Raw genomic sequence first — 18,469 nt, 5'->3', positions numbered from 1 at the left:
TCTACAACTTCAATAAATGTAGAGTTAAGCCTTTCAGCAATGAGGATGTTGTGGTCAGCTTTCTCACCTCCAGGGAAGCCAGTCCTGACACATCCTCTGGGATCTTTGTGAGTTGGTTTGTGGCAAGGTTCAGTTCTACCATGCTTGTCCAGGTTCCAAAGTCCAATGGAAGTGAAGTTAGCTGATTGTCCTATGGAGACCAGGAGATGGATTTGGTCATTCAATCAGAAAAAAAATCAAAGTTGGTTCATCAGTATTAAAACAACTGCTTTGTGATCAAGCCTATATTTAACTTGAGAAATTTGAAAGTCTTCCAAACTTCGGTTTTCTGTAATAGATTAAAAAGTAACTTGGTATTTTATATGCACTAAAAATGTTGGTCAGTTTTGTGTCGTCAGCAAATTTTGAAATATTACATTTGGTCCCCATATCCAAATCATTTAGATAGATTGTGAATAGCATTGATCTTTATAATAATAATCTTTATTGTCACAAGTAGGCTCATATTAACACTGCAATGAAGTTACTGTGAAAAGCCCCTAGTCGCCAGACTCCACACAGGCCACAGACTCCACACAGACAGTGACCCAGGCCGGGAATCGCACACGAGACCCTGGAGCTGTGAAGCAACAGTGCTACCCACTGTGCTACTGTGTTGCCCAGGTACCCCACTGGCAACTGTCTGCCATTCGGACAATGATCCATTTATTACCACACAGTTTTCTCTGTTAACCAATTCGCAATCCACACCATTACCCCCAATCCATTGTGTTCCAATTGTTTACACTAAACTTGTCTGTGGGACCTTATCAAAAGCCTTCTGAAAATCCACATTCACTTGTTCTCCTTTAGCTATGCTGCAAGGAACAACCTCAAAAAGCTCGAGCAGGTTTGTCAAACTGGATTTCCCTTTCAAATCCATGTTGACTCTGCAAAATCATATTACTTGCACGTGTCTAGTTATCACACCCTTCATAATATATGCTACTATTTTCCCTACTGACGTCAAACTAACAGGCATGTAGTTTTCAGTTTAATCTCTGCCTCCATTTCTTAAATAATAGGATTAGATTTGTTACTTTCCCATCTGCAGGAACCTTTCCAGAATCTATAGGATTTTGAAAGAAACCACCAATGCATCCATCATCTCTCTAGCCACCTCCTTAAACACTCTGGGATGTAGCTTTTCAGGTCTAGGGGATTTATCAACATTCAATGCAATTAATATTTCAGTTACCATCTCTGTATCAATACTAATTTCTTTCAGTTCCTCATTTTCACAAGCCTGTTGGTTCCCTAGTATTTCTGGGAAATTTTCTGCATCTTCCTCCACAAAGACAGAAACAAAGCCATTTCACTATTCTCTATTATAAATTCTCCTGTCTGTGCCTGTAATGCACATACATTTGTCCTTAGTAATTTTTTCCTTTTCAAACCTACAGAAATGTTTATAGTTTGCCTTTATGTTTCTCACTAGCTTGCATTCATATTTCCTTTCCTTCATCAGTTTCACTTACACTTGAATAACTTAATCCAGATGTCATTATTTGTTATGTTGGACAGTCCAACAGTCAAATACTTGACTGGGAGAAGGGAAATAGGCAATTGTAAAATGCATAAATGCCAATCTGTCTTACCACAAGGTAGATCTCTTTACAGCCACATTGAAGAAAACTCACATTCACTCCTGCTAAAATGATGACAGTTGATCAAAATACCGTTTTAATATAAGTTGTGAGCAGAAACTACTTTAACAATGACAGATCTTTGACAAATGACTCATCTAAATTTGTATATAAAACACACAGCCTAATTGCCAAATTTAGTGTGCAAGACAGTTGAGTTAAAGTGGACAATGAGAAAATAGGAGTCTTGGAAATTAGCTACAGCCAAATATAAAAGCCAAGGCACAAAATGCATTGGAACACCACAAGGGACGATCAAGTCCTATAATAATGCTTTGAAAAATTGTAAATGGTCAAGCCAAAGAACTAGAATAGGTTAGGTTTCAGTCTATTCTCAATATGCATGTATACTCTACTCCAGTATATCTCTGATAGCTGAAAAGGGCGGTTATAGTGTTTTTTTTAGCTGAAAAGGGGCAGTTAGTGGCGGCACGGTAGCAGTGGGTAGCAGGTTCCCAGGGCCCCAGGTTCGATTCCGGCTTGGGTCACTGTCTGTGTGGAGTCTGCACGTTCTCCTGGTGTCTGCGTGGGTTTCCTCCGGGTGCTCCAGTTTCCTCCCACAAGTCCCAAAAGACGTGCCGTTAGGTAATTTGGACATTCGGAATTCTCCCTCTGTGTACCCAAACAGGCGCCGGAATGTGGCGACTCGGGGCTTTTCATAGTAACTTCATTGCAGTGTTAATGTAAGCCTACCTGTGACAATAAAGATTACTATTATAATTTTAAAACTCTACACTTCCATGAATTATTTTCATAAACTTGAAAATACATCAGTTGTGAACACCAGCAAAATGCACGAAGGATAACGTCAACAGCAATATAAGCATATTATTAAAATAAAATAAATTGTCTGAATCAAAAACTTGAATAATATTTTAGGAAGCAACTTCTCATCCAGTTTTCATCTTAGTTGTTTGCATTACAAAACATTCAGAGCTTTCTTGTGGCACAATCGAACTTTAGAATCTGACTGAGCCACTTCCCGTAGCCTATCGACATTACTACCTACCTTCATGTTCAGCTTACTCAACACTTTTGCTCTGGAGAAGATTCCAAAAGGTATTTTATTGATACGGTTGTGTTCCATGTTGAGAGAGTAGATTGTTGAAAACTGTGAGGGTCCGCCAACTGGGTATGACTGGAAGCAATTCCTCGCTAATGTTAAACTGGTCAAGTTTGCAAGACTTGATAGAAGACCCTGCAGGGAAGTGGGAAGAATATTTTAATACAGAGAAGTCTTATGAGTTTTTGAAAATATGTATTTTAAAAGTTAAATGTCCAACGATGGCATCAACTGTGACAAACTATTCACCATCCTTAATCCGTCAGAAATTTAACCAAACTTTGTTTTGTTTTTTTAAAAAGGAACCCTTGCAATGGGAAGCATTTTAATATGGGCACTTTCTTCACATTATTTAATGATTAAACTAGATTTCTCTCCACAAGTTTCCATTGAAATTAACCAACACTGAGGTTCAAAGTTAGAAACAGTTTACATTATTTCATGAGACAAGAGTATGCCCAACAAATAGCATCAAACAGCTTTCCCAAGAGTATTGCTTAGTGTATTGAGCAACATGCAGGAAATTTACAAAATCAGAACTGTGGGAAAAAAGCAACCTTAGCTTTTGCCTTACTGTTATTGCATCGGATCCAAGGCTACAGAATTCATCTGCAAAGCCAGCTAGCTCCATTCTAATACAAACAAAATCAGGAATATAAATGGGTCCTCGTTTTTCTGCAGTGTCTGGTTGAGTCAAAAGTTCATGCTCAGCTTTACCAGACGATTACAGTTAATTTTGCACAAATTTCAGTGAAATCTTTATTTAGCAGGGACAACTGTGATGAAGTAGCTAATTTAAGACAGAAGACAGTTTGTTTTAACTTTGTTTGTTACGGTTTAGACAGGACTGTTGAACACTGGCATTAGACACTGAAACAGTCCATTCTAAAGTTAGTTTCAAATAGGAACCACCAGTGAGTACTTTTTTTAACTAAAGCAAAGAGTAGCACAGTGGTTAGCACTGCTTTTTCACAGTGCCAGGGACCCGGCTTCGATCCCTGGCTTGGATCACTGTCTGTGCAGAGTCTGCACGTTCTCCCTATGTCTGAATGGGTTTCCTCCTGGTCCTCCAGTTTCCTCCTACAAGTCCCAAAAGAAGTGCATGTTAGGGGAATTGGGCATTCTGAATTCTCCCTCAGTGTAACTGAACAGGCGCTGGAATGTGGCGAACAGGGAATTTTCACAGGAACTTCATTGCAGTGTTAATGTAAGCCTACTTGTGATACTAATAAAACGTTATTTACTTAGCTGCTCAACAGGTACCATCACGGTGACATTAATGTGGTGTTCATCACCAAATCACGTCTTGGTCTGGCTCACTACACCTCTAGGATTTTTCTCGCGCTATGAACATCGCAGCTTGTTCAAACACTCTCACCACTCATTCAAAATCACCATTCACAACTGCCCTCCCAAGTATGATGAACATCTTCTCATCAAGATATCTTCAGTGCTTCCCTCCATCAGTCTTTGCCCTGAAAGACACTGCGAATTCAACCGCCATCTAACTCATTATGCTCTCCTTCTTCTGAGTTCACTACCCTCTTATCCTTCCAATATCTCTCCCTCCATGTGAACACCCAACCCATATTCAGAACCATCGCTTTGACCTTTCCATCTTACTATTCCCATTATATCAATCACAGATAAAGTCCATCTCCGATCACTGCCTTGTATCACTCATCGTTCGAATTTCCCTTCTATGCCCCAGCCCAACCTCTTTCCAAAAGTTCTTGGAAAAAACTATCCTCAATTCACTGAGAACTTTGTTTTCAAAAGGTGTCGTCTCTTTCTTTCAAATTTGCTGCCATCACTTCCGTTGACCCATGTCCAAGTAAAGTACCATTTAATTTCATGCTTTCCTTTCTTCTCCAAAATTCTTGACTGTGTCACCTCCCAAGTCCAATCGCCTCTCCTATCTTTCCTATAACTCCCATGTTCGAATCCTTCTGGTGTTCGCCAAGGATCTATCCTTGGTCCCCTCCGATTTCTCATCTACATGTTTCCCCATGGCAACTTCAGCTGAACATACAGCATTAGTTCTCACTTTTATACTGATAAAACTCAGCTCTGCCCTGTCACTACCACACTAGACTCCTGATCTAACATCTGGGACGAGAGAAGCATTATTTACCTCCAATCAAATATTAAAAAAGACTGAAACTAGTTTGGTTGGTCCCTGTTCCAAACTATGTTTCCCATCAACCAAATCCATCCCTGTCTGTGGAAGTTTCCAACACCTAAATAGTCTTGTTCGAAATCTTAGTATCACATTTGACGCAGAGATGGGCTTCTGACCACATATCACGACGGCCATCTAGTTCCACTTCCATAATATTGTCCACTGCTGCCCTGGTCTCAGCTCATCTGCTGTTGAAACCCTGATTCATGCCTTTGTTACCAATAAATGTGACTATTCCAATGCACTCCTTTCTGGTCTCCCACATTCTACCCTCCATAAGCTCATCCAAAATTCTATTGCTGGTTTCTTAATTTGCATCAAATCCCATTCATTATCCCTGAGCTCACTGACCTCCACACACACAGCCAAGCAACTTCTTGCCTTTGGAAACTTGTATCCTTATTTTTAAGTCCCTCTGTGGCCTAGCCTCTCCCACCCCTAATCTTCTCCAGTCTCTTAATGGTGTGAGATAGCTGCACTCAACTAATTCTGGACTCCTCTGTCTCCCAGATTTTAATCACTCCAAGAGTAGTTGCGGTGCCTTCAGTTGCCCAGCCCCAAGCTTTGAAATTCCATCCCTACATGGTTCCTCTTCAACCACACTTACCTTCTTTAGGACACTGGTTCGGTGTCATAGTGTGTTTTATAGCTCTTCTGTGAACTGCTTTGGGAGATTATGTTAAAGGCACTCTCCAATTTTAAGTGGTCTTTCCAGTGCAGTCAAATAACCACCTAAAGAATTACACTGCGTCACTCCAGATACTTTAGAAAAGTATCCACATTGGTAGTTTCAAAAGATTGCAGGATTTTCATTGCAGTGTTAATGTAAGCCTATTTGTGACACTAACAAATTATTATTGTTTATAATTATTGTTGATTATTATTGTTGGTAAATCTTGGAGATGTGGTGACATAATGGTAATGTGATTGGCCTTGCAATCCAGAGACTCAGGCGAATGCTGTGGGGTCATAAGTTTAAATCCCATCACCATAGTTGGCGGAATTCAAATTTGCCTAATGGTCAAACTGTGGTTCACAATGCCCTTTAGGGAAGGAAATCTGTCGGCCATATCTGGTCTGGCCTACATGTGACTCCAGACCCACAGCAATATCCTCTTAAAATGTCCTCTGAAATGGCCCAGCAAGTCACTAAGCTGTATCAAATTGCTACAAAGTCTGTAAAAAGGAATGTAAAAAGTCTGTAAAAAGGAATGAAAAGAGGCAGTGCAACCAGCATGGACTTAGGCACCAGAAACAAAGCAAACCCAGCCCTCTTGACCTGGTCAAGCCCTCCTTATTAACACCTGGGTGCTTGTGCCAAAACTGGGAGAGGTAGCCCACAAACTAGTCAAGCCTGACATTGTAGGGTTTGATTCGGTGAGTACAACTATGACCCAGGCACCACCATCTCTGGCCTTCTCATGTCCCACTGGCAGAACAGACCCAGTAGAGGTGGCAGCACCTCAAGATTGACCTTGAACCCCATTTGGTCAAATCAAACATGGGCACGAAAACCTCCAGAAGTAGTTGCGCGTCTAATCAAGGTGCTCCAGCACAGCTGCAGCACAAGGATCAACACATGTGGAAAATTGTCCACAAAATGTACAAATCCAACCCGGTCATTTACCACCCCATTTGGCTACCCTTGATCAAATTGACAAAAGGGGTCAGCAACAGTGCTATCAAGTGGCACTTAGCAATAATCTGGGTTCCACTAGGGGCACTCCGCTCCTGACCACATCGCAGCCTTAGTCCAAACATGGACAAATTAACTGCCCTCGACATCAAGGCTGCATTTGACTGAAAATGGCATAAAGGAGCCCTAGTCAATGGGAATCCATGGAAAAATTCTTCCCTGTAGTTGGAGTCATACCTAGCACAAAGAAAGATGGTTGTGGTCGTTGCAAGGTAATCATCTCAGTCCCAGGATGCTATTGTGGGAATTCGTCGGGGTAGTGTCCTCAGACCAACCATCTTCAACTCTTTCATCAACAACCTTCCTCCCATAAGGTCAGGTCAGAAGTGGGGATATTTGCACAATGTTTAGTATTATTTGAGAACATGGCAGATACTGAAGCAGTGTCGATATCCAACAAGACCTGGACAACATTCAGGCTTGGACTGTAGGGTGGCAAGGAACATTAGCACCATTCAAGTGCCAAGTAATTACCATATCCAACAAGAGAACTGAACCATCACCCCCTGACATCAATGGCAGTACCATCGCTGAATGCCCCACTATCAACATCCATTGACCAGAAACTAAACTGGACTAGCCATGAAAATACAGTGGCTACAAGAAAAGGCAGAGACATAACTCACCTCCGGACTCTCCAAAGTCTGTCCATCACTAACTAGGCACAAATCAGCTGTGTGATAGAATACTCACCCCTTGCCTGGATGAGTGAAACTCCAACAACATTCAAGAAGCTCTAAGCATCCAGGGGAAAGTGGCCTGTTTGATGGGCACCTCATTCATCACCTTAAACATTCTCTCCCTTCAACACTGATGCACAGTGGCAGTAGTGTGTACCAGCTGCTAGATTCATTGCAACCTGTCACGGCTCCACTGACAATTTCCAAGCACCCTCGCAACCTCTACCACCTAGAAGGACAAGAGCGGCAGATGCATGGGAACATCACCTGCAAGCTCACATCGAAGCCACACACCATCCTGACTTGGAACTATATCGCTGTCCCTGTCAGAATCCTTGAAATCACTTCCGAACAGCACTGTGGGGGTACCTACCGCAGCAGTTCAGGGCAGCAGCTCGCCAACACCTTCTCAAAGGTCCTTTGGGATGGGCAATAAATGCTGGCCTGGTCAGTGCCGTCGACGTTCCATGAAAAAAAAACCCGTCATGCAACACTAATTTGGCCAGTGCAAATCAGTGGCCTTGATAACAGAGCATAACGCACCATTGTTATAAAAACAGAATATCCTCCGATTCATTGCAATGCTACAGGAAGTCAGATTTAAATGGAAAAAAAGTATCAATTTTTTTTTAAACCAGTGGTTCACAATTGCATAATCTTTTTGTATAATCATCTATTTCTTTTAAGTACATAGTTTGTTTGTTTTTTTAAAACCATCGCTCAATAATAACTAGTTTCATCCGAACCTAGTTCTTGTTGCAACAAACTCTGGCCAAAAGAAACCACTGCGTAGTCGTTGGTCTGGGGTATGATTCTCAGGGATTTCTATTCCTAATATGGGAAAGCTGGGTATAGAGTGTTATGGGCAAAATGCAGGTAATTAGGACTAGCTTAGTGGTAAAAATTGGGTGGCATGGACAAGTTGGGCCTGAGGGCCTATTTTCATGCTGTAAACCTCTATGACGCCATTGGCTGAAATAGTGAAATAAGATACATTTCCAGACCTCCAGCCTTCCGGGGAAAAGGAAAAAAATACAAATGATTGATCTCGGATCATTTCCGATTGCTGACAATCACTTTCTTACGTCCGGTTACTGATGGTTCTAGCTCGGGAAGGCATCAAAATTGAAAATCAAATATTCTTAAAATTCTGATTTCACTTTCAGAAGAGTTCTTCCACCATTGCTGAAAAAACGTGCTACCAAACAACTGCTTCCACCATTCTTACAAGGTGCCGAGATGTGGTGAGAAGAACGTGCGAAGTCTGCACGTTCTCTGTTGCCGTGGGTTCCCTCCGGGTACTCCGGTTTCCTCCCACAGTCCAAAGATGTGCAGGTTAGGTGGATTGGCCATGCTAAGTTGCCCTTAAGTGTCCAAAAAAGGGTAGGTGGGGTTACGGGAATAGGGCGGAGGTGTGGGGATAGGGTGGAGGTATGGGCTTAGGTAGGGTGCTCTTTCCAAGTGCAGACGCGATGGGCCGAATGGCCTCCTTCTGCACTGTGAATTCTATGAAAAAAAGACCATCAAGTTATTCCAATAAAAAATACATAATTTTCAGAAAGTTTTCGCAATTTTCTATCTATTTCTTACCTCAGGTAATGTTGAGATGTTATTATTCTCTAGATTAAGTTCATCCAGCTCACTGCATTTTGCCAAAGACTTGGGTACAGCTGACAGTCTGTTGTACCTCAGCCCCAAGCGACTCAAACTGGACAAATTACCTGCAAGGTGTTAAAGTTCTAAGTTACATTGGTCATTTGCACTTTGCATACACAAACATATTAGGTGGGGAACAATAGACCTTCCAGCAAGTAATCTAAAAGAATGGTTAATATACAAAGTTCAAATAACAATGCCACAACACCAACTTGCTGAATTACACTATGTAAATAAGTCAGTATGAAAATGATCCACCATAAAACTTGCTATAAGAAACTTCCGGTGTGCATCATGGAGTGAGTGATCACAGAGGCAGCTCCTGCCTAAGGTTGCAGAAAAGAGCTCTTTTTTGGGCAGCAGGGGTTGGAACTTCGATGAAAAGGCGTGGGTGAATATTCAAGGAGTATTTTCCCCCAGGAATAGGTTGTTTCTTGGTTATCAAACCCTCAGAAACAGTGCAAGATTTGTCTGAAGCAGCAAACAAAAGCCATTGCAAGCATGGGAAGGGCCAGCTTATAGGTCTCAAGCTGACCTGAGGGCCTTTATGAAAGCTGAATTCTAGCAGCAGAGGGAAGAATGGTGAAAAGATCTCACCAAGGCCATTGAAGAAGCGGAGACGGACTTCCGGTAGCGGTGATGCGGAGCTAAGCCGCACGTTCAGTGGCTCCCACTATTTTCGGACTTTGGGGCTCTTTTAAGGGCTTGTAGTGGTGCTGTTTGGACTTTTCCCCGTGTGGGAACACTCCTTCTCAGATTCTCCACCGGTGGATGGCCTGGACTAGGAGTGGAGCGGTCAGAAAATCGGCTTTGCAGTTGCGGCTAAGCCGCACCGCAGCTCCCGCTACTTAAGGACTTCTGGGCCGATTTGAGGGCCCCAAACGGCGCTGACTCGACGAATCCCGGTGGGGGAAGGTGTCTAGAGGAGCCATAATTTATGGTGCTCACCCAGAGTGGGGCAAAGGAAAAAGCTGCAGCAGCTCCCCAAGAATAGAGGGGGAAGAAGGACAAAAATGGCGGCCGGCGGAACACCCGAGGACTGGTGGCAGTGGGCGCAGGAGCAGCAGGCCTCTCTTCTGCGCTGTTTTGCGGAGCTGAAGGCTGAGTTGCTGGACTCCCTGAATGCGACTACCAACAAGCTGCTTGGGGCTCAGGCGGCCCAGGAGGTATCCATTAGGGAGTTGCAGCAGCAGGCCGCTGAGCGGGAGGAGGAGGCCGTGGTCCTTGTGGGGAAAGTGGAGTTGCACGAGGCACTTCACAAAAAGTGGCAAGGCCGCTTGGAGGAGCTGGACGTTCGCACGAGGCGAAAGAATTTGAGGATCCTGGGCCTGGCGAAGGGGCTGGAGGGGTCGGATCTCCCGTCGTACGTGACCACGATGTTGAGCTCGTTGATGGGAGCGGGTCCTTCCATTTGTCCCTGGAGCTTGAGGCAGCTCACAGAGTGCTGGCCAGGAGGCCTAAGGCAAATGAACCCCCGCGGGCGGTGCTGGTGCGGTTCCATCGATTCAGTGACCGGCAGTGTGTGCTGCGCTGGGCCAAGAAAGAGAGGAGCAGCAAGTGGGAGAATTCGGTAGTGCGAATCTACCAGGACTGGAGTGCGGAGGTGGCAAAGCGGCGGGCCGGGTTCAACCGGACGAAGGCGGTGCTGCATGCCAAGCAGGTCAGATTTGGAATGCTGCAGCCTGCGCGTCTGTGGATGACATATAAGGACCGGCACCACTACTTCGAGTCCCCGGAGGCGGCGTGGGCCTTTGTACAGGCGGAGAAGCTGGACTCGAACTAGGGTCTGGGGACACACTATGGCCGTTGCTGTTTCCGCTGTTGCTGTTCTTCAATTTTGACATGTGTTTTTTTTTATGCTGGTTTTCTTCTTGCTCTGTTTCCGGGTGGGTTTGTCTGTTGGGTATGAGTGTGGGGTATGTGGGGAACGTTGGGGGTATGTGCTTTATATGTTCTCTTCTGTACGGGGCTGGGGGTTGGGGTGAAACTGGATTTTGAGGAGCTGCGTCAGAAGGGTGGGGTGTGGCAGTGTGAAAGCGCGGGCTTTCCTCTGGTTGTCCGCGCTGCGGGGCAGGGGGGGCGGAGCTGGAGGTGGGGGCATGGCCTCCACTGGTTTTCTTTCCCGCGCTGAAGCGGTGCCAAGGAGGTATGGCAAGAGGGGGATGACCCCATGCCAGGAGGAGATGAGTTTTGGCAGGAGCTGCCAGGTCAGCAGAAGTCAGCTGACTCACGGAAGTACCATGGAGGGCGCGTCTAGGAGGGTCCTAAGCCTGGGGGGGGGGATACCGGGTTGCTGCTGGAATGGCCAGGAAGGAGCTGGCGTGGGCCAGGAGGGGTAGAGGAGAGGCGTTATCGCCATGGGGAACGGGTCAGGCGGGGCGAGCTGGTCTGGGGCGAGCAGTTGATAAGCTATGGCTAGCCGGCGGGGGAGAGGGGCAGGTTGCCCTCTGATCCGGCTGATTACCTGGAACGTGAGGGAGCTGAATGGGCCGGTTAAGAGAACTAGGGTATTTTCTCATCTGAAGGGGCTGAAGGCGGACGTGGCTATGCTCCAGGAGACTCACTTGAAGGTGGCGGACCAGGTTCATCTGAGGAAGGGGTGGGTGGGGCAGGTTTTTCACTCAGGATTGGACGCGAAGAACCGGGGGGTGGCGATTCTGGTGGGGAAGAGGGTGGCGTTCAAGGCGGCTGAGGTGGTGTCGGACAAGGAGGGCAGATATATTATGGTGAAGGGTAGGCTGCAGGGAGAGAAGGTGGTGCTGGTTAATGTATATGCCCCGAATTGGGATGATGCCGGCTTCATGAGGCGCTTGTTGGGCCGCATTCCGGACCTGGAGGCAGGGGGCCTGATCATGGGGGGAGACTTTAACACAGTGCTGGATCCCCCACTGGACCAGTCCAGTTGAAGGATGGGTAGGAGACCGGCGGCGGCCAAAGTGCTGAGGGGGTTTATGGACCAGATGGGAGGGGTGGATCCTTGGAGGTTTGGGAAGCCGAGAGCGCGGGAGTATTCCTTTTTCTCCCATGTCCATAGGGTCTATTCCCGTATAGATTTTTTCATCCTGAGCAGGGGATTGATCCCGAAGGTGCAGGATGCAGCGTATTCGGCCATAGCGATTTCAGACCATGCTCCGCACTGGGTTGAGCTGGAGATGGGGGAGGCGCGGGACCAGCGCCCGCTCTGGCGCCTGGATGTGGGGCTGTTGGCTGATGAGGTGGTGTGTAGGAGGGTCCGGGGAAGTATTGAGGGGTATCTTGATACCAACGACACGGGGGAGGTCCGGGTGGGGATGGTCTGGGAGGCTCTGAAAGCAGTGATCCGGGGGGAGCTGATCTCCATCCGGGCCCATAGGGTAAGGAGGGAGAGGAAGGAGAGGGAGAGACTGGTGGGGGAGCTCCTGGATGTGGACAGGAGATACGCGGAGACACCGGAGGAGGGGTTGCTGGGGGAACGGCGTAGTTTGCAGGCCAAATTTGACTTGTTGACCACCAGAAAGGCGGAGACACAGTGGAGGAGGTCGCAGGTCACGGTATATGAGTATGGGGAGAAGGTGGGCAGGATGTTGGCGCATCAGCTCCGCAGACGAGATGCGGCTAGGGAAATTGGTGGATTGACGGATAGGGGTGGGAATGTAGTGCAGACGGGGACAGAAGTAAATGGGGTCTTTAGGGACTTCTACGAGGAATTGTACCGGTCAGAACCTCCGATGGGGAGAGGGGGAATGGAGAGCTTCATGAACAGGCTATGGTTCCCAAGGGTTCAAGAGGAGCTGGTAGAGGGGCTGGGGGCGCCAATAGAGTTGGAGGAGTTAGTCAGGGGGATTGGACAAATGCAGTCAGGTAAGGCGCCGGGGCCGGACGGGTTCCCGGTGGAATTTTATAAAAAGTATGCGGATCTGGTGGGCCCCCTGTTGGTGCGAGCCTTCAATGAGGCATGGGAGGGGGGGGCTTTGCCCCCGACGATGTCGCGGGCACTGATCTCTCTGATCCTGAAGCGGGATAAGGACCCCTTGCAGTGTGGATCATACAGGCCTATCTCGCTCCTCAATGTTGACGCTAAGTTGCTGGCGAAGATCCTGGCCACCAGGATAGAGGACTGTGTGCCAGGGGTGATACACGAGGATCAGACAGGATTTGTCAAGGGACGGCAGCTCAACACGAATGTGCGGAGACTGCTAAATGTTATTATGATGCCGGCAGTGGAGGGGGAGGCGGAGATAGTGGTGGCGCTGGATGCGGAGAAAGCGTTTGATAGAGTTGAGTGGGGGTACCTGTGGGAGGTGCTGGAGCGGTTCGGATTCGGGGAGGGATTCATCAAATGGGTGAGGCTGCTCTACGCGGCTCCGATGGCAAGTGTAGTTACCAATAGAAGGAGATCGGAGTACTTTAGGCTCTACCGTGGGACCAGGCAGGGGTGTCCCCTGTCCCCCTTGCTCTTTGCACTGGCGATTGAACCTTTGGCTATGGCGTTGAGGGAGTCAGGGAGATGGAGGGGTCTGGTGCGGGGTGGGGAGGAACATCGCATATCGCTGTATGCGGACGACCTGCTGTTGTATGTGGCGGATCCAGAAGGGGGAATGCCGGGGGTGATGGAGCTGTTAGCGGAATTTGGGGGCTTCTCGGGCTATAAGTTAAATTTCGGCAAGAGTGAGGTATTTGTAGTACACCCGGGTGATCAGGAGGAGGGAATTGGGAGACTCCCATTTAAGAGGGCAGTGAAGAGTTTCAGATACCTGGGGGTGCAGGTGGCCAGGAGTTGGGGGACTCTCCATAAGCTTAATTTTACCAGGCTGGTGGAACAGATGGAGGAGGAATTTAAAAGGTGGGACATGGTGCCGCTATCGTTGGCGGGTAGAGTGCAGTCCGTCAAAATGACAGTTCTCCCGAGGTGCTTGTTCCTTTTTCAGTGTTTGCCCATCTTTATCCCTAGGGCCTTTTTTAGAAGGGTGACTAGCAGCATCATGAGCTTTGTTTGGGCGCATGGGACCCCGAGGGTGAAGAGGGTCTTCTTGGAGCGGGGTAGAGATGGGGGGGGGGGGGGGGGGGGGGGGGGCTGACGTTACCCAATCTCTCGGGGTATTATTGGGCGGCCAATGTGTCGATGGTGCGCAAGTGGGTAATGGAGGGGAAGGGGGCAGCATGGAAACGGATGGAGGGGGCGTCCTGTGGAGATACAAGCCTGGGGGCCCTGGTAACGGCGCCGTGGCCGCTCCCTCCTACGAGGTATACCACGAGTCCGATGGTGGTGGCTACCCTCAAGATTTGGGGGCAGTGGAGGCGACATAGGGGAGAAGTGGGGGGCTCAATGGAGGCTCCATTAAGGGGGAACCATAGGTTCATCCCGGGGAACATTGATGGGGGATTTCAGGGTTGGCACAGAGCGGGCATCAGACAGCTGAGGGACCCGTTTATTGATGGGAGGTTTGCGAGCCTGGGGGAGTTGGAGGAGAAATTTGGGCTCCCCCCGGGGAACATGTTCAGGTATCTGCAGGGAAAGGAATTTGCTAGGCGGCAGGTGGAGGGATTCCCTTCGCTTCCCACGAGGGGGGCGAGTGACAGGGTGCTTTCGGGGGTCTGGGTCGGAGAGGGGAAGATATCTGATATCTACAAGGTTATGCAGGAGGCGGAGGAGGTGTCAGTAGAGGAGCTGAAAACGAAGTGGGAGGGGGAACTGGGGGAACAGATTGAAGACGGGACATGGGCTGATGCCCTGGAGAGGGTAAATTCTTCCTCCTCGTGTGCGCGGCTTAGCCTCATCCAATTCAAGGTGCTGCACCGGGCCCACATGACTGGGACGAGGATGAGTAGGTTCTTTGGGGGTGAAGACAGGTGTGTCAGGTGCTCGGGGAGTCCAGCGAACCATGCCCATATGTTCTGGGCATGCACGGCACTGGAGGAGTTCTGGAAGGGGGTGGCGAGGACGGTGTCGAGGGTGGTGGGATCCAGGGTCAAGCCAGGATGGGGACTCGCGATTTTTGGGGTTGGGGTGGAGTCGGGAGTGCAGGAGGCGAAAGAGGCCGATGTGCTGGCCTTTGCGTCCCTAGTAGCCCGGTGAAGGATCTTGCTACAATAGAAGGATGCGAGGCCCCCAAGCGTGGAGACCTGGATCAATGACATGGCGGGTTTCATTAAGCTAGAGAAGGTCACATTCGCCCTGAGAGGGTCGGTACAAGGGTTCTTTAGGCGGTGGCAATCTTTTCTCGACTTTCTGGCTCAACGATAGGGTACGGGGACAGTAGCAGCAGCAACCCGGGGGGGGGGGGGGGGGGGGGGGGGGGAGGTGAGGGGGGGGGGGGCGGACGATGACTATGTTTGTTTATTTAATTTAAATGTATTTTAAGTTCTTTTGTTGTTCATTGGGGTTGGGGGGGTGGGGGATGGAATACATGCGTCGATACGGTCTGGGGGTGTTACAGTTTTTATGGGTTATTTTGTTGCATTTCATTGTTTGTCGTTATGTTTTATATTTTCTGTAAAAAATTCCAATAAAAATTATATAAAAAATAAAACTTGCTATAAATTAAATACAACTTTAAAATATGCCAATGTAGAACATAAAGAATGTTTTGCAGGTTCTACGCATTACAGAAGAATTATAGATGGTTGCAGCACTGAAGGAAGTTATTCAAGTCTTAAACCTGCATTAGCTCTCCACAAGAGCAGTTTCACTGGGCCAGCACCCTGAACTCTTTTCCCCCTCCTAATGCTTATTCATTAAAGTAACTATCCAAGAGTACTCAAACCTATTGCAACATGTTTCCATCCAATAGATCACATCCTTTCATTTAAAAACATTCTGGCTTTAAAGATGGATATTAACCCTTCAATCCCAATGAGCTATTGAGCGCAATGAATTATTCTTCACGTTGGTTAAGGGATACTTGGCTCCACCAACCCATCTAACGACTAGCAAATATAAACAAATTCACCAGTTACTCTCCGAAATAAACTCAGTATAATTTTCAATCATTGTATTTTGTGGCTCCTTCCTTCAATAACTGATTTTCTGATCAGAGAAAGCAAACCCCCCCTTCTATAAAAGGCCACTGTTGCCCACCCAACAATTTACCCGTCTTGAAACTAGACCACACTTCCTATGTTGGCACACGAAGAGCACAACTCTTGGGCAACTGCCATTTACACCCTTATGCTATGTAGTTGTACACTGGACCATATGACCTGACTTTCACAAATGCAATTTTTAAAAGAATTTAAAACCACGGAAACCCATCTACGATAAACCAAAAGGGCTTGCAATTTAAAAATAACTCTGCAATGTGACAGTGTTTTGATCCTACAAGATTAAAATTAACTGATGTAAAAAAAAATTTAAACTGCATTGATGCTTTTCGTATCCAAACTGCAAATAGCATTTTAACCTTAATTGTCGATGCTAAATTCTGCAACAATGACAAAATCTATTTCCTACTTCAACTTCTATTCCTCTTCAATAATGGTTCAGGTCAACAAATCAGGACATCCAAATTAAACATGGTTAAATGGAATTACACTGAATTACTTCACTGTCTGCTGTTCAGTCCAGCCAGTGCCAAAAGACTATCAAGACTCTTAAAAATACATTTATTAAATAGTGCATGCCTAGGCCATAACTTTTACTAAGAGAAAGGATGAAAGTTTTAAAGTCACAATTGTGTGCTAAATTTTCTTCCAAGTTTTCTCTATCCTCGTTCAAATTGCACAAACTTTCCAGCAGAAACTAGCAGATAGATAATGACCAGTAGTAAATGTTCTCTTTAATTAATTTGGTTAAATTGTCAGCCACGATGACAACTACCAATTGAAAAAAAGTAAATGTCTTGCGTTTATATTGTGCCTTTCATGACATGTAGAACATCCCAAGTGCTCTGAAGTGTAGCCACTGCTGTATTGTAAGAAACTCAGCAGCCAATCTACACAGAGTAAGCTTCCACAAAGAGCAGGGCGATACTAGTCAGATAGGCAAGTATCTGCAGAACTCCAGGGATAACTCTCCTGCTCGGAACACCAAGGATTATTCTCCTTTGGTCTTTAAGATACAGACACGGGATCTTTTGTCTCCTCATAGGACCTCGGCACCTATGACAGTGCAGCTCTCAGTACCTAGATTTGTGTGCACAAATACATTTGAACCCACAATCTTCTTAGTCAAAGATGAGTGCTAACAACTGGCATTAAATTTTTTTACTGCGCTCAAGAATGCTAAACTATCGTTGTTATAATACAATTTCTAGATAAGCAGAAGACAGTGTTAAAAAATAGTTTTAATAGCGTGCATCTCAAAACACAGGAAATGCTGTTTGTAGATTTAAGAACCAAAAATTGATTTCAGATATCTGTTAAAGAGTAGACTTGACCATTTCCTGTTTGTGATGTTCAAAATAGTTCAAAAACATCTCTAAATAGTTAAACAACAAGTCCAACTACCAAATGAGGTAGAATATCAGCAAAGATGACCTAAAGGGATAACGCTTTGTGAAATATGGAGAACATTGCAGAGGTTTTAAATATTTCAACAAAAAAAATTGTGAAGATAAACCAATCTATAAGCTAGCACCACTTGTGGCTCAGTTGATAGCAGTCTTGCCCGAGTCATTCCATTGCAGGTTCCACTCCAAAGGATTGAACACCAAATCTAAACCTACACTACAGTGCAGTACCGAGTGTGTATTGCATACACCTCTTATACAAGTCAACATTTAGTCTTTACCTACTTTCATTGGTCTGGTGGTATAGCACATACTGCCTAACTGGGGTGAGAACACACTGATTTGTGAACTCAAGTGATTACCAACAGCCCATTTCACAACAAAAATGGTCATCGTTAGTCCTGGCATGTTATCAGGCACTGCAAGCACAAGTGTGCTGGATCCAGTTCAGACAAAACTTGCCTCTCGTATTGCCTTCTTGCTTTTATGATCCCAGTTGATGTTTTACCGCGACGGGTGTATTTTGTGAAGTTGTGTGAGAGATATGTTTCATGGTTAAAATTTGAAAACATTTTTTTAAAAACTGGACGGGAAGAACCCAGAACGGGAACCCTGGGTCAAAGGATCATAAATTTTACTTTTTCCTAATAAAATGTGGAGGAACAGAGTCACAGCATCGCGAATCAACATGAAAAACATTGGCTGATACAATACTTCTTCATTCTGCCCTTGACTTCACAACTATATCCCCCCCCCCCCCCCCCCCCCCAATGACATGCATGCTGTGAGGCACCATGTCACACCGAACCCTGGCTTCCACACCAGTTATTTCAAATTCCACTTTCAAAAGTCACACTTTCAAATCATCTTTTAAATTATGCCTGCCCTCCACTACTTCCAAAGTCTCACTTCCAGGTTTTACACCTCTCCCATCAGGTTACCGAAGGCTTCGTCTTTTACACAAACTCCAAGATTCAACCACCGATATCCACAAGAAAACATGCAAATTCTAAATAATGATTTTAACAGTATTCCTGGGAGCAGCAAATTCCCCTGGTGAAAGTCAAGGGGGCAGAGACAA

General features: G+C 46.2%; 1 protein-coding gene across 1 annotated transcript in view; it reads right to left on the bottom strand.

Annotated features, from left to right (window-relative positions):
* The window catches only part of shoc2 (SHOC2 leucine rich repeat scaffold protein), a 135,575-nt gene that overhangs the window by 19,210 nt on the left and 97,896 nt on the right, over positions 1-18,469 (bottom strand). The window contains exons 4-6 of the mRNA XM_038773845.1: positions 8,897-9,027; positions 2,695-2,883; positions 68-190 (exon numbers count right to left, since the gene is read on the bottom strand). Of these exons, the coding sequence (XP_038629773.1) occupies positions 68-190; positions 2,695-2,883; positions 8,897-9,027 (443 nt within the window). The remainder of the gene's footprint in view (positions 1-67; positions 191-2,694; positions 2,884-8,896; positions 9,028-18,469) is intronic.

Source organism: Scyliorhinus canicula, chromosome 16, assembly GCF_902713615.1.
Source record: "Scyliorhinus canicula chromosome 16, sScyCan1.1, whole genome shotgun sequence".
Classification (NCBI taxonomy): domain Eukaryota; kingdom Metazoa; phylum Chordata; class Chondrichthyes; order Carcharhiniformes; family Scyliorhinidae; genus Scyliorhinus; species Scyliorhinus canicula.
Note: the sequence above shows the minus strand (reverse complement) of the source record. Positions and strands in the feature narration are given on the sequence as shown.